General features: G+C 39.4%; 1 protein-coding gene across 3 annotated transcripts in view; it reads right to left on the bottom strand.

Moving 5' to 3' along the window:
* The window catches only part of RAD51 (RAD51 recombinase), a 40,171-nt gene extending 16,648 nt beyond the window's left edge, over positions 1-23,523 (bottom strand). The window contains exons 1-5 of one of the 3 annotated variants that reach the window (XM_082387262.1): positions 23,245-23,523; positions 19,184-19,286; positions 15,140-15,277; positions 3,823-3,940; positions 1,801-1,892 (exon numbers count right to left, since the gene is read on the bottom strand). In XM_082387262.1, the coding sequence (XP_082243388.1) occupies positions 1,801-1,892; positions 3,823-3,940; positions 15,140-15,277; positions 19,184-19,270 (435 nt within the window). In that variant the 5' untranslated portion in view covers positions 19,271-19,286; positions 23,245-23,523. Of the gene's footprint in view, positions 1-1,800; positions 1,893-3,822; positions 3,941-15,139; positions 15,278-19,183; positions 19,336-23,244 lie in introns of all 3 variants that reach the window. The other 2 variants (XM_082387261.1, XM_082387263.1) reach the window with 2 other exon arrangements.
* Between the last annotated feature and the right edge of the window lie 3,124 nt (positions 23,524-26,647).

The following is a 26,647-nucleotide window of genomic DNA, read 5'->3' as shown; positions in this document are numbered from 1 at the left end:
ACTTACGATGGGTTTATCAGGATGTTACCCCATTGTATGTCAAGGAAGATCTGTAATGCCATTTTGTTCAAAACACCTCAAACCACCATCTCTAATTTTGAACTCATCTTTCCATAAAACTGTCTCTCTCTCTGAAATCCTTTTTAGAGTTTACCAAAGTAATACATTGTTGGGCTGAGGGGTATTTTTTATTGTCATCTGCAGCAACATGGATGGACCTGGAGATTATCACACTAAGTGAAATAAGTCAGAAAGAGAAAGACATACCATATGATATCACTTACATGTGGAACCTAAAATATGACACAAATGAACCTATCTACGAAACAGAAATAGACTCACAGTCATAGAGAAGCAACTTCTGGTTGCTGGAGGTGGGGGGCGATGGAGGGATGGCGGGGGGAGATGGATTGGGAGTTTAGGATTAGCAGATGCAAACTATTATATATAGAATGGATAAACAACAAGGTCCTATTGTATAGCACAGGGAACTACATTCAGTACCCTGTGATAGGGACTTCCCTGGTGGTCCAGTGGTAAAGAATCCACCTTCCAATGAAGGGGACATGGGTTCAATCCTTGGTCAGGGAACTAAGATCCCACATGCTGCGGGGCAACTAAGCCCGCCTGCCACAACTACTGAGCTAGCGTGCCTCAATGAGAGAGCCTGTGTGCCGCAAACTACAGAACCCATGTGCGCCCTGGAGCCCACGCACCACAACTAGAGAGAAGCCCACGCACCGCAACGAAAGATCCCGCATGCCTCAATGAAGAGATCCCATGTACCGCAACTAAGACCCGACACAGCCAAAAAGAAAAAGAAAATAAAAATGAATAATAAATAAATAAATAAATATTAAAAAAAGAATATCCTGTGATAAACCATAATGGAAAAGAATATGAAAAAGAATGTATATATTAGTATAATTGAATCACTTTGCTATACAGCAGAAATTAACAAAACATTGTAAATCAACTATACTTCATAAAATCAATTTTTTAAAAAAGGTAGGTGGGTTTTATAGTTTTGATGTGAAGAACAGGTTAGGTCATTTGGCTAAGAGTGAGGGCTGAAGAGAAGCATGAAGGTTTGAGAAGAAAGAACAAAGTATGAGATAACTGTCCTACTGAGTGGGAAAAAGTTTGCCTGAATTCAACCTTTTTCAGAGGAGAAACTCAGTAGGTCTGCCAAGCAGTACTGAATGTTAACTTAAAGTCTGTCATCTTGAATTTAAAGTGACGCCAATCACCTTTATGTTAGGATTTTTCTCCAGTATGATCAGCTACTTGGGAACAGGCACTGAAAAGACAGATAGGGTTTATCTAGGAATGGCATCTCTTCAGATGGGGGATGTAAATCTGAGGGTATCTGTAAAGGAATGACTTTAATGAAGAATCATTTAATGATGAATCATACAATATAAACTAGTGAAGAGGGCAGGTGAAGCCAGGGGAGGCCTAGTGGTTGGTAAGAAAGTGTATGAAATTAATAATCTGAAAGTTTCTACGCTGTGGAAGTTTTGCAGTAGCAGTCTATCTTCTAACTAGCTATAGTATTCTTTTTTTTTTCTTTTTTGGCCAAGCCACGTGGCATGCAGGATCTTAGTTCCCCAACCAGGAATCGAACCTTGCAGTGGAAGCGCAGAGTCTTAACCACTGGATGGCCCGGGAAGTTCCCCTAGCTATAGCATTCTTGAAAACAGAGAAAGTGCATTTTTTGTCCATGCTAACAGATGCTTGCTAATAACAGGAATCAACGCATTCTTGCTGATCTGATTAGTTAGAGCCCCAACATCTCACCTGGCATGTTACAGCCAACGTATGACAGATCTGGGTCTTCCCAGTTCGGAATTCTCCAAACATCTCTGTGATGGATCCAGTCTCAATTCCTCCTAATAGAAGAGCAATAAGAAACACCTCTTAGCACAATACAAATATTTAGAAACAAGAATCATAGAAATGTCCTAGGGGGACTTCCCTGGTGGCGCAGTGGTCAAGAATCCACCTGCCAGTGCAGGGGACATGGGTTTGATCCCTGGTCCGGGAAGATCCCATATGCTGCAGAGCAACTAAGCCCATGTGCCACAACTACTAAACCTGCACTCTAGAGCCCACAAGCCACAACTACTGAGCCTGCGTGCCACAACTACTGAAGCCCATGTGCCTAGAGCAGATGCTCCGCAACAACAGAAGCCACCGCAATGAGAAGTCCATGTACCGCAATGAAGAGTAGCCCCCGCTCACCGCAACTAGAGAAAGTCCACATGCAGCAATGAAGACCCAACGCAGCCAAAAATAAATAAATAAATAAACTTATATTTATTAAAAAAAGAAATGTCCTAGGAGCTCATTAGAAAGATGTTTACATAATTTAGAAACCCAATTTTCAACAAGCAGTAATTTTAAAAATACTTATTTTGAAATAATTCTAGATTCATAGAAAATTTCAAAGAAATGTAGAGAGGGCCCGTGAACTCTTCATCCAGTCTCCCCCAATGTTAACGTTTTACATAACTATAATACAATATCAATATCAGAAAACTGACATGGATACAATCCACAGAGCTTATTCAGATTTCTCCAGGTATATATGCACTCATTTGTGTGTGTGTAGTTCTATGCAATTTTATCACATCTGTAGCTTCATTTCGCTATCACCACAATCAATATACAGAACTATGCCATCACAAGTCAATAAGCAGTCATTTAAAAAAATAAATTATAAATAATATCTAATGTTTACCAAATGTCTCTTGTGTATCTGGCATTGTGCTATGTATTTATATATATATCAATTCTTTTAATTCCAATAACTTATAAGGTAGGAAGTCTTTTTTTTTAATAAATTTATTTATTTATGGCTGTATTGGGTCTTCGTTGCTGCGCGCGGGCTTTCTCTAGTTGTGGCGAGCGGGGGTTACTCTTCGTTGTGGTGCACAGGCTTCTCATTGCAGTGGCTTCTCTTGTTGTGGAGCACGGGATCTAGGCGCGCGGGCTCAGTAGTTGTGCCTCGTGGGCTCTAGAGCGCAGGCTCAGTAGTTGTGGCCCACGGGCTTAGTTGCTCCGCGGCATGTGGGATCTTCCTGGACCAGGGTTTGAACCCATGTCCTCTACATTGGCAGGCGGATTCTTAACCACTGCGCCACCAGGGAAGTCCCGGTAGGAAGTCTTTTTGTCCTCATTATGAAGATAAAAAAACTGAGGCGTAGAACACAATAAGTAGTTTGCACCATGTAATACAGCCAGTAAATGCTGAGAGGGGGAACAGAAGAGCAAGCAAACGCTCAAATTTGAGTGTGATTCCTGAACCCATGCTATTTTGTGCCCTAAAAAAAAAGGAAACTTGAATGATCGAATATTTGGGGAAGCAACAAGGACCAAATCTAACTTTGCAAAAATTTAGGAAAGCAGTGCTTCCAAAAGTTCAAAAACTTTACAGCTTTCCATAAAGTCCTGAAGATTACTGTGCACTACAATGTATTGATACTACAATGTAGTATTCAAGCATGGAGTGTTTTAACCAGTCATCAGATTTTCTACCTTGTGGTAGATAAAAGGTTATAATTATTTCTTTAGGCAGAGGGAGCTTACTCTCAGAATGCAATATTAAATGGAGATTAAATTATTTAATTGGCAGATAATTTTAGTATTTTTTAAGTCAAGTACCACCCTCCAGCGGTCTTCCTTCTTCAATGTGAATACTTCTCTTTCTTAATTCTATCTAACACATAAACCCGACCCCAATATTTTATTTAGTTATGTTCTATAACCTGGATGCTTTGCTAACCGCAGTTCACAACATAGGATGAGGGATTACTATACCTTGAAGTAGTCTGTCAAGCTCTTTGGAGCCGGTAGTAATCTGTATGATCTCAGACCGCCTTTGGTGGAACTCAGTTGCAGTGGTGAAACCCATTGGAACTAATTTAGCTGCCTCAGTCTGGGGAAAAATAAGAAATGCCAAATTGATGAAATACACTTAGTAAAACCAGGCATACAGTGGGAAGAGATAACATCTAACAAATTTCCAGCACGATCTCTCTTTAAAAAGTTATCAGGTTGGGCTTCCCTGGTGGCGCAGTGGTTGAGAATCTGCCTGCCAGTGCAGGGGACACGGGTTCGAGCCCTGGTCTGGAGCCCTGGTCTGGGAAGATCCCACATGCCACGGAGCAACTGGGCCCGTGAGCCACAATTACTGAGCCTGCGCATCTGGAGCCTGTGCTCCGCAACAAGAGAGGCCGTGATGGTGAGAGGCCCGCGCACCGCGATGAAGAGTGGTCTCCACTTGCTGCAACTAGAGAAAGCCCTCGCACAGAAACGAAGACTCAACACAGTCATAAATAAATAAATAAATAAATAAATAAATAAATAAATAAAAGAACATGAATTTCTTTAAAAAAAAAAAAAAAGCAAACTGGGCTATTCATTAAAAAAAAAAAAAAGTTATCAGGCTTCTCTGGTGGTGCAGTGGTTAAGGATCTGCCTGCCAATGCAGGGGACAAGGGTTAAAGTCCTGGTCTGAGAAGATCCCACATGCTGTGGAGCAACTAAGCCCATGCGCCACAACTACTGAGCCTGCGCTCTAGAGCCCGCGAGCCACAACTACTGAGCCCACATGCCACAACTACTGAAGCCCGCGCACCTAGAGCCTGTGCTCCGCAACAAGAGAAGGCAACGCAATGAGAAGCCCGCGCACCGCAGTGAAGAGTAGCCCCCCGCTCGCTGCAACTAGAGAAAGCCTGCGCACAGCAATGAAGACCCAATGCAGCCAAAAATAAATAAATAAAATAAATTTAAAAAATTTTTAAAAAAGTTATCAAATTACCAATGGCATTTTTTACGGAGCTAGAACAAATCATCTTAAAATTTGTATGGAGACACAAAAGACCCCGAATAGCCAAAGCAGTCTTGAGGCAAAAAAATGGAGCTGGAGGAATCAGACTCCCTGACTTCAGACTCTACTACAAAGCTACAGTAATCAAGACAATATGGTACTGGCACAAAAACAGAAACATAGATCAATGGAACAAGATAGAAAGCCCAGAGATTAACCCACGCACCTATGGTCAACTAATCTATGACAAGGGAGGCAAAGATATACAATGGAGAAAAGACAGTCTCTTCAATAAGTGGTGCTGGGACAACTGGACAGCTACATGTAAAAGAATGAAATTAGAATACTCCCTAACACCATACACAAAAATAAACTCAAAATGGATTAGAGACCTAAATATAAGACTGGACACTATAAAACTCTTAGAGGAAAACATAGGAAGAACACTCTTAGACATAAATCACAGCAAGATCTTTTTTGATCCACCTCCTAGAGTAATGGAAATAAAAACAAAAATAAACAAGTGGGACCTAATGAAACTTCAAAGCTTTTGCACAGCAAAGGAAACCATAAACAAGACGAAAAGACAACCCTCAGAATGGGAGAAAATATTTGCAAACGAATCAACGGACAAAGGATTAATCTCCAAAATATATAAACAGCTCATTCAGCTCAATATCAAAGAAACAAACACCCCAATCCAAAAATGGGCAGAAGACCTAAATAGACATTTCTCCAAAGAAGACATACAGACGGCCACGAAGCACATGAAAAGATGCTCAACATCACTAATTATTAGAGAAATGCAAATCAAAACTACAATGAGGTATCACCTCACTCCTGTTAGAATGGGCATCATCAGAAAATCTACAAACAACAAATGCTGGAGAGGGTGTGGAGAAAAGGAAACCCTCTTGCACTGTTGGTGGGAATGTAAATTGATACAGCCACTATGGAGAACAATATGGAGGTTCCTTAAAAAACTAAAAATAGAATTACCATATGACCCAGCAATCCCACTACTGGGCATATACCCAGAGAAAACCGTAATTCAAAAAGACACATGCACCGGAATGTTCATTGCAGCACTATTTACAATAGCCAGGTCATGGAAGCAACCTAAATGCCCATCAACAGACGAATGGATAAAGAAGTTGTGGTACATATATACAATGGAATATTACTCAGCCATAAAAAGGAACGAAATTGAGTCATTTGTTGAGACGTGGATGGATCTAGAGACTGTCATACAGAGTGAAGTAAGTCAGAAAGAGAAAAACAAATATCGTATATTAATGCATGTATGTGGAACCTAGAAAAATGGTACAGATGAGCCAGTTTGCAGGGCAGAAGTTGAGACACAGATGTAGAGAATGGACATATGGACACCAAGGGGGGAAAACTGCGGTGAGGTTGGGATGGTGGTGTGCTGAATTGGGCGATTGGGATTGACATGTATACACTGATGTGTATAAAATTGATGCCTAATAAGAACCTGCAGTATAAAAAAACAAACAAAACAACTAATACTAAACTTTCATTGGGTTATTTGTATGGAAATATGTTAATATAAATGTTTCAGACATTACATGAAATTTCTAAAAATCTTATATTTGTATTTGTATGGAAATATGTATGGAAATATGTTAATATAAATGTTTCAGACATTACATGAAATTTCTAAAAATCTTATATTTGTATATGTATGGAAATATGTATGGAAATATGTTAATATAAATGTTTCAGACATTACATGAAATTTCTAAAAATCTTATATGTTCTGGTATAATGTTATAAGTAATAATCCTAGTTATTACTTTAAAATGTATATCTCAGAAATAACTAATTTTCTTGTCAACTGCATTATTATGAACTTTCATCAAATCTTTAACCATGGTCATTTTTAAGTCTTTTGTCATTTACAGACAGTTCTGGGTGTACTCTGATGATTTTGCAAATATGTTCCTATAAAAGGGTTGCATCTTCAAGAAATTCATGGAAAAGACTCTGACAAATACAGGTTTCTGGTAACTGACTGTACTGCTGAACTGAATGAATAAGCATTTCCAGAACTCTAATGAAAAACTGATGAACTCATAAAAGTGCTAACAAAATATCAAGATGAAAAAAAAAATGAATTACATGGGACTGGGTGAACTGATGAGGATGAGTATAATTTTTGTGACTTTCTGTCTGAATTAAAAAAAAAAAAAAAATCCCACAAGGGCTCAGAGGCAAAGAATATACAAATCAATTTTCACTGCAAAGTAAAGGAGCTGTTACAGTGGCGGATTACTGGACTGAATGTCAATATTATGACATAGTATGAGTGTGTTTCATGTTTGGTAATTGCAATCATTGTTGCTTTTGTTGTGGTCATCCATGTACAATGCTTGGTGTCAGTCTATTTATCTCTTGTAAAAATAAAATACAGTGTGTGTGTGTGAAAAAAAAAAAAAGTTATCAAAATACTAGTAGTTCTAGTTCTAGGATTATTTTATCTCTCTGGCAAATAAGGGATAAATTAATTTAGGGACTCCAAGAAGATTAATTTTTAAATTGCCAATTAAGTAATACATTCATGTAGTTAAAAATAAAAAACTATGATAGACCAACACATATGTACTTTGCCTGACAATACAGTACAAAGTCCTACATATTTAAACCTTCATTTCCTGTTCTATCAACCACAGAATGTATCTCTTAACTTTCTACTTTGTTAAATGAGGACATTTGTCCTTGATTTTTGCTCCCTCCACACCTACTTTTCCATCTCTGTCAGCTGTACATTTTCTTTTACCCTGTCAAGGTTGAGAACGTTTAATCCTACTTTGTAGTCAATGATAAATCATTAATGATCAGTCTATAGGCTGATACCAAAATTTTAAAATAGGGGGACTTCCCTGGTGGCACAGTGGTTAAGAATCTGCCTGCCGATGCAGGGGACACGGGTTTGAGCTCTGGTCTGGAAAGATCCCACATGCCGCGGAGCAACTAAGCCCGTGCGCCACAACTACTGAGCCTGCGCTCTAGAGCCCACAAGCCACAACTACTGAAGCCCGGGCGACTAGAGCCCATGCTCCACAACAAAAGGAGCCACTGCAATGAGAAGCCCACGCACTGCAATGAAGAGTAGCCCCCGCTCGCCGCAACTAGAGAAAGCCTGCGCACAGCAACGAAGACCCAATGCAGCCATAAATAAATAAATAAATAAATTTATAAAAAATAATAAATAAAAATAAATGCATTCACAAATACATGGAATTAAACATTTCATTCCTAAATAACCAATGAATCAAAGAAATCACAAGGGAATTTAGTAAATTCATTGAGATGAATGAAAATGAAAACAAAACATACCAAAACTTATGGGATATAGGAAAAGCAGTGCTTAAAGGGAGATTTATAGCTGTAAATGCCTATATTAGAGAGATCTTAAATCAATAGCCTAACCTTCCCACCTTAAGTTACTGAAGAAAGAGCAAACTAAACATAAAGCAAGAAGGAAGAAGATAAAATTTGAGTAGAAACTAGTGAAATAAGAGAATAGAAATACAATAGAGAAAAATCATTGAAACCAGAAGTCGGTTCCTTGAAAAAATAAGCAAAATTGATTTAAAAAAACTCAAATCCCTAAAATCAGAAATGAAAGAGGGGACATTACTACCAACATTACAAAATAAATATATGCCAACAGATTAGATAACTTATAAGAAATACAGAAATCCCTAGAAAGACACAAACTATCAAAACTCAATGAAGTAGAAAAAGAATCCAAGTCCAGGCCCCAAATGATTAGCTGAGCTTGAATCTAAATTCAGTAAAATAAATTGTCTGAGTCGGAAGGAAGGAAGAGAGGGAGGGAGGGAGGGAGGAGAAAATCTGGATAGATCTATAGCAAGTAGAGATTAAACTTGTACTTTAAAAACTTTCCACAAAGGGAAAAAACCAATAAATAGCTGAATCGTGGGTTTGCATTATTCTCTAAACTTCTCTATATGCTTAATACTTCACTTGAAAACTCCTTACAATGTTTATATTATAGTTATTGCAGAACCAAATGGTGTGCTAGAAATACAATTCTTTCACTAAGGTTCCAATGTTAACAACCGATGTCTCTCAAAGGTTTCTGTCAAGTTCAAATGAATTCTTTTTTATATGCCTCTAGTTTCAAAATCATGCTCCATTTTACCTTGATTTTATATCTGAGGCATGTCTTTCTCTAGTATTCTCTGACTTTATCATTTCTCAAATTTTCCAACCTCTCAATCTTACTATGTATTCTGCTAATCCTTTTTCCCCCTGAAGATATCCTTTTCTTCTGCAAATGGGGCTATCTGCTCCCCAGGCTATCTACTGTCCTGGGCTTTCCTTTCCTGACTATTTGAATTGGAGTCTCTCCAACCTAGATCCTATGTTTTCTGCCCTCATTTTAGTAAAGTATATCCTCAAGTAACTTCCTAAGAAAGAATAGGATGAGAGAAAAATGTTCTGAATTCTTGTATTTCTGAAAATGTTGTATTCTGCCCTAACACTGGGTGAATAATATTGCTACAAATAGAATTCTAGGTTTAAAATTATTTACCCTCAGAATTTTGAAGGCACTGCTCTACTAGCTTCTACCATCCAGATTTCTAATAAGAAATGTGCTATCTTTTTGATTTTTGTTCCTTTAGAGGTCACTTACATTTTTCTCTCTGAAATCTTTCAGAATCTTCTCCTTATAATTGGTATACTGAAAATTTCACACTGAAGAGTCTAGGTGTGCGTCTTTGACACTCTGTGGGGCCTTAGACTTCTGCTTCCCTTTAGCTCTGGGAAATCTTGTATTATTTCTTTGAGAATTTTCTTCCCTTCTTTTTTCCTATAACTTTTACTAATCTTCAGGATTAATTAGAAAATTAGAAAATAAAATTAGAAAATAAAAATACTAAAGAGAGGGGAGAAGAACTATAAACCAATATTTAACTCTAGTTAATATATGCTAAAATATTTAGGGGGAAATGTACTGACATCTACAACTGTCTTCGAAAAGCATAAAAAGCATAAAAAAAATCCCAGATGGCTGGATGGAGAGATAAACAGATGATAAAGCAAGTATATTAAAATGTTAATAGCAGTGTCTAGGTGGTGGATAAATAAGTGTTCATTGTAAAATTCTTTCAACTTTGCAGTAAGTTCAAAAATTTTAATCAAAAATGTGAAGGAAAAAAACCAAACTCATAGGAGATGTTTTCCCTTGTCATTTTAACCCCGACATTTTCTAGTCTATGAGCTCTTAAAGGAACAGATTATAACCAAAGTGAAATCTGAAGTAAAAACCATGCCAACTGCCTAATCTGGCAGAACTTGACTTCTATTCTTTTGTTTATATAATAAGCTTGCTTTCATCTGTCTTAAATCTGTAGGAGTTTTTTATGTCTGACAAGGCATAAGCAAAGGTCAGGATTTGTTCAGTCACAAAAACTGATGCCCCGTAATCAACAATATATAGACTTTAGGGACACCTACTGGCTTAATATCACAATCTTTCAAAGAGGTATTAAGTATTCAGAATTCTTACTTATTCAATTAAGTCACCACTTCAACAAATTTATTTATTTGAGCAATCCAATAAATGACAACTTCATACTTCATGGATGGCAACATCTTTAAGGGTTTAAATTAAGAATTACTTATAATTTTTGAGCCCACTGAATTAATACTATAAAATAACAGTGCTTAAAAATTCAAAGCTCTTAGTATAATATACAATAAAACAGAATTTACTGGGTTGTGTATATATTATTGTATGAGATATTAAATAAATCTCAGATATTGTCCATCTGACTAGGTTATGTGGCAGAACTACATGCACTGAAACTGTAGGATGCATTTTTTGAAGATTCTTTAGCGTCTAAAGATTATTTTTCATAGAAAATTTCTGTATAACAGTAGTCAACACAAACTATAAATATATAATTTTATAAATTAAATACTTGCTTTACACTACAGAAAACTCCAAGAGTAAAGATAATCAAACTCTGTAACAACATACAAGCGTACTTCATTTTATTGCCCTTCATTTTATTGTGCTTCACAGATACTGCGTTTTACAAATTGAAGGTTTGTGGCAACCCTGTGTTGAGCAAGTCTATATGCACCATTTTTCCAAAAGCATTTGCTCTCTTCATGTCTGTGTCACATTTTGGTAATTCTCACAGTATTTCAAACTTTTTCATTATTATTACATTTGTAATGGTGATCTGTGGTCAGTGGTCTTTGATGTTACTAAAATTGTTTTGGGGTGCCAAAAACCACGCCTATATAAGACTGTGAACTTAATTGATAAATGTTTTGTGTGTTCTGACTGCTCCACCCACTGGCAATTCCCCCATCTCTCCCTCTCCTCAGGCCTCCCTATTCCTTGAGACACAACAATATTGAAATTAGGCCAATTAATAACCCTACAGTGGCCTCTAAGTGTTCAAGTGAAAGGAGTGAAGTTGCACATCTCTCACTTTAAATAAAAAACTAGAAATGATTAAGCTTGGTGAGGAAGGCATGTCGAAAGCTGAAATAGGCCGAAAGTGAGGCATCTTGTGCCAAACCGTTAGCCAAGTTGTGAATGCAGAGGAAGTTCTTGCAGGAAATTAAAAGTGCTCCTCCAGTGAACACATGAATGGTAAGAAAGAGAAACAACCTTACTGCTGACATGGAAAAAATTTTAGTAGTTTGGGTAGAAGATCAAAGCAGCCACAACATTCCCTTTAGCCAAAGCCTAATCCAGAGCAAGGCCCTACTCTCTTCAATTCAGTGAAGGCTGAGGGAGGTGAGGAAGCCGCAGAAGAGAAGTATGAAGCTAGCAGAGGTTGGTTCATGAGGTTTAAGGAAAGAAGCCATCTCCATAACATTCAAGAGCAAGGTGAAGCAGCAAGTGCTGATGTAGAAGCTGCAGCAAGTTATACACAAGATCTAGCTAAGATAATGAATGAATCTGGCTACGCTAAACAACAGACTTTCAATGTAGACGAAATGGTCTTATATTGGAAGAAGCCATTGAGGACTTTCATAGCTACATAAGAGAAGTCAGTGCCTGGCTTCAAAGTTTCAATGGACCAGTTGACTCTCTTTTTAGGGGCTAATGCCACTGGTGACTTTAAGTTGAAGCCAATGTTCATTTACCATTCTGAAGATCCTAGGGCCCTTAAGAATTATGCTAAATCTATTCTGCTTGTGCTCTATAAATGCAATCACGAAGTCTGGATGATGGCACATCGGTTTACAACATGGTTTACTGAATATCTGAAACCCACTGTGAGACCTACTGCTTAGAAAAAAGATTCCTTTCAAATTTTATTGCTCATTGACAATGTACCTTTCAAATTTTATTGCTCATTGACAAGAGCTCTGATGGAGATGTACAATGAGATTTAATGTTGTTTTCATGCCTGCTAACACAACATCCATTCTGCACCCTGTGGATCAAGGAGTAATTTCACCTTTCAAGTCTTACTATTTAAGAAATACACCTTGTAAGGCTATAATAGCCATAGATAGTGATTCCTCTGATGGATCTGGGCAAAGTCAGTTGAAAACCTTTTGAAAAGGATTCACTATTCTAGATGCCATTACGAACATTTGTTTAAAAATAAAAGTATATATATAAACAACAACAACATTCGTGGTTCATGGGAAAAGATCAAAATATCATTAAACAGAAGTCTGGAAGAAGTTGATTCTCACCCTCATGGGTGACTCGAACAGGTTCAAGACTTCAACAGAGGAAGTAAATACAGATGTGGTAGAAATAACAAAAGTGAGACAGGCTGGGACCTGGGATCCTTTGCTGCAGTGCTGCAATGCTTGCACCTGGACACACCTCTCCTTGAGCAACAAAATACAAAGAAACTGTATGGGACAAAAAATAACTGTCTGCATGCGCAATTAGGGCAAATTCTGGACAAAACATACAAAGAGACCAAAAAACCCAACTGTCACTTTTGAAGAGCCTGGAGCAAAAGGAGGGTACTGCCACGCCCCCTACATGAAACACGAACTAAGGGATGGGCAAACCACCTAAGCCACCCCTCCAGCCCGACGCCTGGACACACCCCTACCCTCACCCCACGTAAAGAACAAGCTCACCCCCACTCAGGGAGCGAGCAAGCAAAGGAACCTGTTGTTTGTTCTCACTCCCCCCTGCTGCAGCAGGGGCCCCAATAAAGCCTTGCCTGAATTTCTTGTCTGGCCTCTGATCAATTTCCATTGATTAAGAAGGCCAAGAACCCTGGTTGGTAACAAAAGAATGAGAAGTAGAGCCTGAAGGTGTGGCTGAAATGCTGCAATGTCATGATAAAACTTTCATGGATGAGGAGTTTCTTCTTATGGATAAGCAAAGAGAGGTTTCTTAAGATAGAATCTACTCCTGGTAAAGATGCTGTGAAGACCCTGGTGAAATGACAACAAAAGATTTAGAACATGACATAAACTTCGTTGATAAAGCAGTGCCAGGGTCTGAGAGGACTGATACCAATTTTGGAAAAATTTCTACTGTGGGTAAAATGCTATCAAATAGCACTGCATATTACAGAGAAATCATTCATGAAAGGAAGTCAATCTACGTGGCAAACTTCACTGTTGTCTTATTTTAAGAAATTGCTGCAGTCCCCCCAGCCTTCAGCAACCACCACCCGGATCAGTCAGCAGCCATTGACATGGAGGCAAGACCCTCACCAGCAAAAAGACTACAAATCAGTTAAGGCTCAGATGATGGGTAGCATTTTCTAGTAATGAAGTATTTTTAAATTAAGGTAGGTACATTGTTTTTGTAGACATAATACTATTGTATACTTAATAGACTACAGAACAGTATAAACACAACTTATATGCACTGGGAAACAACAAAATTCGTGGCGCTTTACTTCAATATTTGCTTTATTATGGTGATCTGGAACCTAACCTGCTATTATCTCCAAGGTATAGCTTGTAAATACCAAAGGATAAGTGCATAAAATAAAATGTAATCACAGGGTATTATGAGTGCTGAAGGAATATATGAAGCAAGAAAAATGAATAGTAGCTGTAAGACTTTGGAGGGAAATGAGAAAGGATCACAGTATATCAGGATGAAAATAATTGGATTTAGTCTTAGTTCTGTGATTAACTGCATGACTTTGGATAAATAATTGAATCACTGTGCCTAAGTTTCCTTATCTGTAAGACAGAGATAATACTGGTCCTATCTTTCCCAGTGTCATTATGAAGGCTAAGTGAGAATACTGTATATATGAAAGGGATGGGATTTCAAAGTTAAAGTGCTATAAGGGAACTCTACTCAATATTCTATAATAACCTATATGGAAGAAGAATCTGAAAAAGAGTGGATATATGTATATGTATATGAATCACTTAGCTGTACACCTGAAACTAACACAACATTGTAAATCAACTATACTCCAATATAAAATAAAAATTCAATTAAAAAAAGTTTAAAAAAAGTTAAAGTGTTATATAATATAAAGGGTTATTAAGTTACTACCTCATTTAGGTTAAGCCAGTGAAATCACTTTTATGTCATTTATTTAGGTTAAAAAAAAACAAGCATATGATTCATAATCACATTTTTTTCTTATTATTAAAGAATCTTGCTTATGACTAGTTGACTAACAGATTATACACACTGAGAGCCTAATTAACATGGCTTTAATATTCAAGCAATAAAAACAGCTTTTCTATTTAAAGTAATACATGTTTATCATAGAAACTGTAGAAACTTCAGAAAATTGAGGCAAAAATAAAGATTGCTCACATTCTCACCATCCAGAAACAAAGTTAATATTTTAGTGTGTCTATCCCCAGTGTATGTGCTATACATATATAAAAACACACATTTAAAAAAACAAAAACATATATGAACACAAACATGTTTTGTTAACCTGCTTTCTTATATCAGTAATATTTTCCTATGTCAATGGATATTCTTCGAAACTATTTTTTGTGGCTGCATACTAATGAGTATATTTCTAAGGCATGAAATCATAATATCCAGAATGATAAGGTACATACCACCCACCGCTGGTGGGAGTGCAAACTGGTAGTCAATTTAGCAGTATTTATGTCATAACCCGTGATACTGCAATTCCCTAAGAAAAATCCCAATTTATGCAAGGAGGCACATACAAAGATAATCAACTGGTAATGCAGTCACTTCTGGAAAGGGGAAGAGGGTGACACAGGAGGGGTGGAAGGAGGAAGACCGTAGCCTTTCACTGTACACCCTTTTGTACCACTACTGCCTCCCTCGGTCACATAAACAGTACTTACCAGAATTTTATCAGCTTTGGCTTCACTAATCCCCTTAATATTTATTAGTTCCTTCTTTGGTGCATAGGCAACAGCCTCCACAGTATGGAATCCAGCTTCTTCCAATTTCTTCACATCATTGGCATGTATGCCACATTGCTGCAAGTGAAGAAAACCATGGATAAATTTAAGCTTCAGTTCTCTCATCTGTCTAATGTGGTTATTTGTCCTACCTACTTCACAGAGCTCTTTTTAACTGTGATATTATATGCAAAAGCTTTGAAAAGTATGACCTAAAATGTGAGGCATTTAATAACAAATTATCAACCTATTCATTATCAAAACCAGTGGGTTTTTTTTTGAATTTTTGCATTTTATTTTTTATACAGCAGGTTCTTATTAGTTATCTATTTTATACATATTAGTGTATATATGTCCATCCCAATCTCCCAATTCATCCCACCACCACAACCACCACTTTCCCCCCTTGGTGTCCATGTTTGTTCTCTACACCTGTATGACAGTCTCTAGGATCCATCCATGTCTCTACAAATGACCCAATTTCATTCCTTTCTATGGCTAAGTAATATTCCATTGTATATATGTACCATATCTTCTTTTTCTTTTTTTTAAATTAACAAAAAATTCTTTTAATTTTATCTTTGACTGCGTTGGGTCTTTGTCGCTGTGAGTGGGCTTTTCTCTGGTTGCAGCGAGCGGGGGCTACTCTTCGTTGTGGTGCACAGGCTCCTCATTGCGGTGGCTTCTCGTTGTGGAGTACAGGCTCTAGGCACGTGGGCTTCAGTAGTTGTGGCACACGGGCTCAGTAGTTGTGGCGCACGGGCTCAGTTGCTCCATGGCATGTGGGATCTTCCCGGACCAGGGCTCGAATCCGTGTCCCCTGCATTGGCAGGTGGATTCCTAACCACTGTGCCACCAGGGAAGTCCCCACATCTTCTTTATCCATTCATCTGTCGATGGGCATTTAGGTTGCTTCCATGACCTGACTATTGTAAATAGTGCTGCAATGAACTTTGGGGTGCATGTGTCTTTTTGAATTATGGTTTTCTCTGGGTTTATGCTCAGTAGTGGGATTGCTGGGTCCTATGGTAATTCTATTCTTACTTTTTTAAGGAACCTCCATACTGTTCTCCATAGTGGCTGTATCAATTTACATTCCCACCAACAGTGCAAGAGGCTTCCCTTTTCTCCACACCCTCTCCAGCATTTGTTGTTTGTAGATTTTCTGATGATGCCTATTCTAACCAGTGCGAGGTGATACCTCATTGTAGTTTTGATTTGCATTTTTCTAATAATTAGTGATGTTGAGCAGCTTTTCATGTGCTTGGCCATCTGTATGTCTTCTTTGGAGAAATGTCTGTTTAGGTCTTCTGCCCATTTTTGGATTGGGTTGTTTGTTTTTTTTTAATATTGAGCTGCATGAGCTGTTTATATATTTTGGCGATTAATCCTTTGTCCGTTGATTCGTTTGCAAATATTTTCTCCCATTTTGAGGGGTGTCTTTTCGTCTTGTTTGTAGCTTCCTTTGCTTTGCAAAAGCTTTTAAGTTTCATTAGGTCCCAATTGTTTATTTTTGTTTTTATTTCTATTACTCTAGGAGGTGGATCAAAAAAGATCTTGCTGTGATTTATGTCAAAGAGTGTTCTTCCTATGTTTTCCTCTAAGAGTTTTTTATAGTGTCCAGTCTTACATTTAGGTCTCTAATCCATTTTGAGTTTATTTTTGTGTATGGTGTTAGGGAGTGTTCTAATTCCATTCTTTTACATGTAGTTGTCCAGTTTTCCCAGCACCACTTATTGAAGAGGTTGTCTTTTCTCCACTGTATATCCTTGCCTCCTTTGTCATAGATTAGTTGACCACAGGTGCATGGGTTTATCTCTGGGCTTTCTATCCTGTTCCATTGATCTATATTTCTGTTTTTGTGCCAGTACCATATTGTCTTGATTACTGTAGCTTTGTAGTATAGTCTGAAGTCAGGGAGTCTGATTTCTCCAGCTCCGTTTTTTTCCCTCAAGACTGCTTTGGCTATTCGGGGTCTTTTGTGTCTCCATACAAATTTTAAGATTTTTTGTTCTAGTTCTGTAAAAAATGCCACTGGTAATTTGATAGGGATTGCATTGAATCTGTAGATTACTTTGGGTAGTAGAGTCATTTTCACAATATTGATTCTTCCAATCAAAGAACATGGTATGTCTCTCCATCTGTTTGTGTCAGCTTTGCTTTCTTTCATCAGTGTCTTTCTGAGTAGAGGTCTTTTACCTCCTTAGGTAGGTTTATTCCTAGGTATTTTATTCTTTTTGTTGCAGTGGTGAATGGGAGTGTTTCTTTAATTTCTCTTTCTGATCTTTCATTGTTAGTGTATAGGAATGCAAGAGATTTCTGTGCATAACTTTTGTATCCTGCAACTTTACCAAGTTCATTGATTAGCTCTAGTAGTTTTCTGGTGGCATCTTTAGGATTCTCTATGTACAGTATCATATCATCTGCAAACAGTGAGTTTTACTTCTTCTTTTCCAATTTGTCTTCCTTTTATTTCTTTTTCTTCTCTGACTGCCGTGGCTAGGACTTCCAAAACTATGTTGAATAATAGTGGCAAGAGTGGACATCCTTGTCTTGTTCCTGATCTTAGAGGAAATGCTTTCAGTTTTTCACCATTGAGAATGATGTTTGCTGTGGGTTTGTCTTACATGGCCTTTATTTGTTGAGGTAGGTTCCCTCTATGCCCACTTTCTGGAGAGCAAAACCAGTAGTTTTAAACTAGCACTATGTATATTAAAATAGACTCTTGTCATGAATTGGATTAAACCTGTAACTCTAAACCTTTTATGACTAGGATTCTAAATGAACTTTGAGACCCTGGGCCCTAAAAGCCCACTTTAAACATTTCCCAAAGTTTTCCACATCAAGCACACATAAAAAAATATGTTTTACACTAAGCTGGGGTAAACAGCTAAGACTGCCCCAGAGCAAAGGTGAGCATATCTTAGCATAACCTTTTTGTAGCACAATAACTGGAAAGCTCTGTTTTAACAACTGATATTAAAGATGGAGAAAACTACTTTTGGTCAGGGATTTATATACCACTGCTCAAAAACAAACCACCCAAAGGTACTTCTTTCTCCCTATATACAAAGTCAGCTTTGATTTTATTAGCCACCAAAACCATGACTTCTAGGACAGCATGAATTAGTAGGGGGATGTGTATGCATTTGGGGGTCAGGGAAGGTTTGGGAGAGTGGAGAGAATAGTACCTGCCCATAGAAACCGGTCTGTTATTAATATTTAAGCAAAAAGCAATACACATGTGTGGGTATAAGGATGCTAACTGAAACCAAAAGTTATGACTCTGAATTTTCCAATGTTTATCACAAACCCGTTTAAGTAACTTCCAGAGAGTGGAAGCTTAGGGGCCAATGGGAGGAATATGCATAAAGAGACAGAAGAATGAAGGCTTTCTCAGCATTTCTCCTGCTTCTTTCAGCCCAAGTCAACTGCACTCACTCTGGGGCCTCTGTACAATGCACAGAAATAGTGCAAGGCCCCAGCTCTGGTGCTTGATGTTCTTGTGCAGAGTCTTGAACTCTTACAACGTAACCCCAAGTCCTTCTCTCTGCCTATCACAGCTGTCTTCCTAGTAACCTCAGCACAGATCGAGGTCAGTGGAGAGACATTGTTCCTCTCCCCTTCCTGCATAGCTGGCCCAGGCCATTGTAATTCCCTGGACAATAATTTCATACTTAGTACAAACAGCAGAGACTCTACCATGGGATCGTAGGGCTTCTTAGTTTCTGACATCCAGCTCTAAGAAAGAAAAATGATAATGTAGTAGAAGAATTCTTGACAAAAAAAGAGATCTGGCCAGACATGTTTAGCAACTGTCTTAAGCCTTTCCACAGAATCCTTGACAACCCTCCTGAAAACTCTAATTTGGATTTTGACCTTAGGTAGTAAACCAATGGTTTATGTAAAGGTTGTGATTTCTCCCAATAGGTAGAACAATCTTGTCCAGCATTATAATTCTAAAATCAGCAACCAAGCACATACCTCTAATCGAGAAATAGGTTGTGGGCCAAAGCTCTCTTCTTCCACTGAAGTATCTGCATTTGCTTCAAGCTGCATCTGCATAGCCATTAGTTAGTGTTCAATACTGAAAAGTACAGATGGCCATCAGGAAGAACACTAGAGAAAGTACAGAGCTGCAAACACAGTTTTACAATAAATCTCTTAAAGAATTACTTGCCAGGCTTTTGGCTTAATCACTGACATACCCATGGCAGGAAAAAGAAAAAAAATCTCTCACCAGCCTTCCCTTCCACCTAGATAGCTGTATCAGAAAGACTTTAGGAGGAGCCAGGAATATCTTGCTTCTTAAAGTAGAACAGCTTGGACTCCCCTGGCGGTGCAGTGGTTAAGAAACCGCCTGCCAATGCAGGGGACATGGGTTCCATCCCTGGTCCGGGAACATCCCACATGCCATGAAGCAACTAAGCCTGTCACCACAACTACTGTAGCCCGGGTGCCCTGGAGCCTGTGCGCCGCAACTACTGAAGGCCACACACCTAGAGCCCGTGCTCCGCAACAAGAGAAGCCTGCGCTCTGCAACAAGAGAAGCCCGCGTGCAGCAACGAAGACCCAACGCAGCCAAAAAATAAAATTAAAAAAAAAAAAAAAGATGAACAGCTTAACTAGATCAACTATATCCCTCTGTTCCCCTGCTTCATATTCCTTAAGGATAGGGGCCAAGTCTCATTTATTTGTATACACCTCATGATACATTATAAATCTTAGGTAAATCTTAGGTGTTTGGTAAATATTTAGCAAGTGAATGCAGACTTTCCAGGACTCTACTTAAAAAAAAAAAAAAAAAAATCGATGAAAGGTTAAACTGTTTCAGTTCCATCGTTCCCTTCCAGAAAGCAGGGTTTTGGGGTGGTGGGACAGGAGTGAAATAAAGGTACAGAATAATTGCCATAAGCCTCCATTCCTGATAGAGAAACAATGGACTGAGATGAGAGAAGTATCCCCACCTTAGGCAAGGACGGCTTGTAGTCACACAGTTTGCTTCTAAAAGAAGTGTACGAAATTTAAAGATCACCATTTTTGGGGGGGGGGGCTGTGCAGCATGTGGGATCTTAGTTCCCCAACGAGGGATCGAACCCGCACTCCCTGCATTAAAAGTGCGGAGTCTTAACCACTGGACCACGAGGGAAGTCCCATAAAGATCACCATTTTAATCAACTCCAGACCTCACTGAATGCACAAATGAATAAATAACATGGAATTACCTTGCTCAGTTTGAAATATTCCATATAAATATAAGGCCTATACCAAAAGTCAGATTATTTTGATAGAGTTAAGACTGCTCAGGTTGAAAAGAATGAAGAACAAAAAGATTTCTATTATGAGGTATTAGTAAAAGCAAACAAGTCTTGATGGCCACAAGAATAAATATACTTAAATCACACCAAGACAATCTGGACAATTTAACAAGCAAGATAAATTTAACTCAAAAGACAACAGATAAGGGCTTCCCTGGAGGCGCAATGGTTAAGAATCCGCCTGCCAATGCAGGGGACACGGGTTCGAGCCCTGGTCCGGGAAGATCCCACACTCCACAGAGCAACGAAGCACGTGTGCCACAACTACTGAAGCCTGCACACTTAGAACCCGTGCTCCGCAACGAGAAGCCACCACAGTGAGAAGCCCACGCACTACAATGAAGAGTAGCCCCCGCTCGCTACAACTAGAGAAAGGCTGGGCGCGGCAACAAAGACCCAACGCAGCCAAAAATAAATAAATAAAATTAAAAAAAGAAAAAAGAAATCTCCATTCTTAGAGACTTGACAGAAGATAACCATTTGTTCTTGATTGGTTCAGGTGTAGCTCTTAGATGGCATGTTTAGCATAATGTGAGTTTATGATAATTCCAAATATCAGAATCACCTGAAGGCAACTTAAATTTAAGTGTCTTCCTTCATAATTTATGAAAGATGGCTTGAACTGTATTCATATAGCAATAACCAAAAAGCAAAAGACTGAAAAACTAGACTGTATTTAAATTTAGAACTTCTATTCATCAAAAGACACCATTGTGAGAATGAAGTCAAATGACAGTGAGGGGAGAAAACATTTACCACAAATATAACTGGTAACCAGAATATATAAAGAATTCCTTCAAATCAGCAAGACAGACAGACAACCCAATAGAAAAATAGGCAAGAGATCTGAACAAGCACTGCACAACAGAAGATACCAAATGGCTAATAAACATATCAACAAATGCTCAACTTCATTAATGATCAGGAAAATTAAAATTAAAACCACAGGGCTTCCCTGGTGGCGCAGTGGTTGAGAATCTGCCTGCTAATGCAGGGAACACGGGTTCGAGCCCTGGTCTGGGAAGATCCCACATGCCGCGGAGCAGCTAAGCCCGTGAGGCACAACTACTGAGCCTGCGCGTCTGGAGCCTGTGCTCTGCAACAAGAGAGGCCGCGATAGTGAGAGGCCCGCGCACCGCGATGAAGAGTGGCCCCCGCTCGGTGCAACTGGAGAAAGCCCTCACACAGAAACGAAGACCCAACACAGCCAAAAATAAATAAATTAATTAATTAATTTAAAAAAAAAAGAAAAAAAAATTAAAACCACAAGGTAACAAAATTTAAAAGATTGACAATACTAAGTATCAGCAAACGTGTGGAACAACTAAACACTCGTTCACTGCTGGTTTGAGTGTGAATTGGACAACTTTAGAAAACTAGTATTAAATATGGAAGGTGAAGATAGGCAAATGCTATGACCCAGGAATTTCACTACTCTGTATTATTAACCCACTGAAAAGCATACACGTGTGCACCAAAATGTATGCAGGAATATTCTCAGCAGCCTTTCTCATACAAGTTAAAACTAGAAACAATCCCGATATCTGCCACAGGTATAATGAATAAGGAATACAACACAGGAACAAGAAAGAACTGCTAAATGAAAAGACATTTACAAACCTGCAGACAAAATGTTGAGCAAAGGCAGACACAAAAATATATAGTCTTCCTTTATACAAAATTCAAAAACTGGCAAAATTAGACAATGGTGTTAGTAGTCAACACTGTGGTTACCTCTGGGGAGAAGGGAGAGTATTAGAGAAGGGGGCACAAGCAGCAGCTGGGCTGCTGACAGCATTCTATTTCTTGACCTGAGTGGTGATTACACAGATATATTCATTTTGTAATGGTTCATGGAGCTGTAAACACTTTTATCTGTGCATTTTTCTATTTGTATATTACACTTCACTTCAGAAGTTTAAGAAAAAACAAATCTCACTAGAAATCATTCCCTAGGCATCGCTTGAACGGTCTTCCGCATTAAAAAACGCAAATACCTTATTGGCAACTGGAGGTGGGTACTTTGTAAGCCAAACTTTGTGTAATGGAAAGGGCACTGACCAGAAATCCGGAAACCCTGGCTCTGGCTTAAGAGCTGCGACTTTTTTTATTTATTTATTTATTTATTTTTTATATTTTATTTATGGCTGTGTTGGGTCTTCGTTTCTGTGCGAGGGCCCTCTCCAGTTGCGGCAAGCGGGGGCCACCCCTCATCGCGGTGCGCGGGCCTCTCATTATCTCAGCCTGTCTTGTTACGGAGCACAGGCTCCAGACGCGCAGGCTCACCAGTTGTGGCCCACGGGCCCAGCCGCTCCGCGGCATGTGGGATCCTCCCAGACCAGGGCTCAAACCCGTGTCCCCTGCACTGGCAGGCAGACTCTCAACCACTGCGCCACCAGGGAAGCCCCAAGAGCTGCTACTTTTAAGTCACTACACCTCTCTGGATCTTGGCTTCCTCGCCCACACCCATAAAGTGGATGTTGCAAGTGAAGGACCAGTAAGGTTCCTCCCAGCTCTAGAATGCGCTTCTATTTCCGCCACAATGAGCTCCGAGGGTCGGACGAGCCCGGGCACAACCCTGCTCCGCCCCGCCCCGTCATATCCGAGTTTTTCACTTGGCATGGAGGGGCCCCTAAGCCCGCTGAGGGAGCTGGGGCCCAAGTCTGGGTCTGGGTACGGGTCCGGTTTACGCGGTGGGAAGGGACCGGGTCTGCGCCTCACACTCACCTCCGCCTGCAGCGTAACTCGCCCGGGCGGGCTGCACGCTCCGACTACAGTCCGCCGGACCCGCGCGCGGCCGACCCCGGACGGACTGCAGACCCCCTCGCCTGCGCCCCACTTCTCTACGCCCTTGCTCCGGCCTTCTGCACGTAACCCAGGCGAGTTTCAGCTCCTAACTGTGCTCCTGGGGGGCGTCTCAACTGTCTTCAGGCCTCGGTCTCCGGCGGCAGCGTCCACTCCGTCTGCCGCTTTCGGAAATCCCGCCAAATCCTATTGGGCAGGGTCACGCCTGCGTCAACGTAACGTCTCCCCGCCCTTCTCGGGTCCGCCTCCCCGCCCCTTCGGCTACTCGTGAGGCCGAGATAGGCCGAAAGAACTTGACTTCGCAGGATGTTTTGGGTTCCCCTCTTGTTTTTCTCCCTTAGGACTAATTCAAAATTTGGAAGTTACGTCCTTTTTCCCTTTACCAGATCGGGGACTACAACTCCCAAGAGGTAGTGGGCCGGCCCGAGACTACATCTCCCAGTATGCACCGCGGGAGGGCGACGCAGCTTTAGTTCCTCACCACCTGTAGGGAATAGCTAGGCTTTTCGGAACTCTTGATTTGTTTCTTAAGCATCTAAAGTGGGGTATTTGGCCCTTCAGGTTGCTTTGAATCTCCAACTCAGTCAAATTCTGGAGCCAGGGGCTTTCTAGGCCCTTGTAGGTGGTGGAGCTGAGGACGCTCGAGTAGATGGATGAAACTGGAACATACAGCTAATGGAGGAGAGGAAGAAAGGACTGAAATATTAGTAAAGCTGTGGTACTTCACTGGAGATTTGCGGGACTCCAGAGGAAGGAGACATTGATTTTGAGAATGTAAATCTTATCGTGGTTAAAAGTTGATTTCGGTTTTAAAGGTTGGGTAGGGTTTCCTGGGCGAAGAAGAGGAGATGGAAAACAATATAAGCGGATAGAGCAGCATGGGTATGGAAATTAACAGTGTGGTCAAGGAATACTGTTGTCTGATGAGGCAGGAGAAGTGTCGTAACAGGTGCTGAGACTGTTAAATTTCGTTTATTTCAGGCTATGAAGAGGCTTAAGACCATTATAGAGCTTTAGCCTTTATTCTTTAGGTAATGGGGAAATCACTGAAAGTTTTTAACCTGATGAGTCATGTGCTTAGACCTGTTTTTTGTTCCCCACCACTTTATATTTGTGGAGTGCTTTAAAATTAGTAAAGTTTTTATTTAATCCTCACACTGTTACCTTGTGGCATTGAAGGATAGATTTCAGGAGAGTGAGAGTAAAGACTACAGAAACTGTTAGGAAGCTCTTGCAATATTTCAGGCAAGAGAGGAAGGCCTGAGCTAGAGCAGTGACAGAGAGAACAGATTCAGGAAGCATTCTGGAGGTAGAATCAACCTAACTTAGTGGTTATAGATGATACCTGGGGATAATAGTGAACTGCCTTCCATACCAGAGATACGCACCTTTACCTCCTATTCTTCACATACTTTCCTCCTGAGAGCACCTGCAAACCCACAGCCCCTCTTGGCTGAGTGAAGGTACATGACTTTGACCTTTCATTAAAATGGAATTCCTTTGGCTGTGTGGATGTCAAACCAGAGAAACCCCATCTGCAGAAAGATTAAGAAGTTGAGAGACTAAGAAAGTGGGAGAGAGTCATACAGAAAGAAACAGTTTTGAATTCTGACTGCTTTCCAGATCTTTCCAATTTCTCAGGGGCCCAGCAGCATTTAATGCTCTTGAGGTCCGTGAGATACCCTTATGTTCCAATGATCTTCCATTTTTTTCTGCTTAAACAAATACGTCTTTTCCTCCAAGACAACCCACTAAGAAGTCAGAAATGAGACAAAATAGATTTCTTGATAACAGTTAAATTAGCAATCCATGAGAATATTTATAAATGTGTAATTGAAAAGTTTTGAATATATCCTAAGTTACAATGTAAGTGACCTATCTGAAATCTCAAGGAGGCACCTTCTAATAAGACCAAAACTTAATCAGCAGAAATTTGATAATTCGTCTCAAGAAAAAGTGATCTCATCAGTATAGTCACCCTGGAGTATAGAAAGGGAAATCCAGAAAGGGAAACCCCATGTCACATCCAAGTGATCTATTTGAGTAGTGCAAGGACAATTCAATATTAGGAAGTCAGTTATAACTGGCTATATTAATAGGTCAAGGAGAAAAAACAAATGGTTAATTTCATCATTTTGGAAAAGCATCTGTCAGGGAGGAAGAAATTTTCCTCTACCCTCCTAAGTTCTTCTGCCTGATCTAAGAATTAAATTGACGTAAGACAAAATCAAACAAAATTTTAATAACATGTATACCTGGGAGTGACCCAGGAAACCTGAGTTACTCCTCAAAACAGCAGGAACCCTCACCTTAAATACTGTCTTTAGTAAGGACAAAAGAGGATGTTGGGGGTAGTGGTTTAGGACTTCAGAAGAGAGGAAGGCAATTCACAAGCAGATGGAAAAGCAAACGTTTGGCAAATAAATGTTTGGCCATGCAGAGACAATGGAACACAGGGTGGACTTGTTTTAGGCAATTAGGGGGAAGGTCAAAGTTATTTCCTGACCTTGATTGGGCCTTGATTGTTTTCAACTCGAAATAACCCACAAACCAAAGAGACATTTTGGTGTGCCAAGTTTTGCTCCCCTACATATCCAATAAAATTCAACATAAATTCCTGATTAAGGGGAAAAAACGGTAAAAAGGAATTAGATATTTGCTTAACATCATCAGTAATATATAGATACAGATATCCCAGACAAGCTGCCATCATCTCTTTGCTAAGGAAATGTTAGAAACACTTTCATTAAAATCAAGAACAAAATTATCTATTGCCACTATTATTTAGTATTGTGCAAAAAGTGCTACTAAGTGCTATAACAAAAGAATGAAATAATAAAAGATAAAAAACAAATAAGAAAAGATGCAAATCTTGGAAAAGATTTACAGATATGATTATATACCTGGATAGTTTAAGGGACAATAAGTACATTAGTGTAGCTAATTACAAAATATAAAAAGATCAGAGCTTTATTAAGTGCTAACAATAACTAGATAATGTAATAGAAAAAAGATCCCATTCAAAGTAGCAACAAAACCCATAAATGTCTACGAATAAACTTTAAGAAATATTCAGGACCTGCATGGAGAGATCTCTAAAACTATGTTTGCAGAAGAGCTCAATGTTATAAAGTTGAAAATTCTACAAAATCAGTGAATTCCTAATAGAAATCCCAATGGGATTTGTGGCAATCGCTGTCGGTTGCCTACCCAACAGACACTGCCCTCCTTTATGGCTAAGAGAAACTAGTATGTGGAAGGATGCTCTCTAGTAAGATTTTTGGATGACTTTGTCTTCATCTGCATTCTTTTGTGTATGGTTTGA

Source organism: Balaenoptera borealis, assembly GCF_965194805.1.
Source record: "Balaenoptera borealis genome assembly, chromosome: 3".
In the NCBI taxonomy this organism is placed as follows: Eukaryota; Metazoa; Chordata; class Mammalia; order Artiodactyla; family Balaenopteridae; genus Balaenoptera; species Balaenoptera borealis.
The sequence above is the reverse complement of the archived record's forward strand: the minus strand, read 5'-3'. Positions and strand labels throughout refer to the sequence as shown.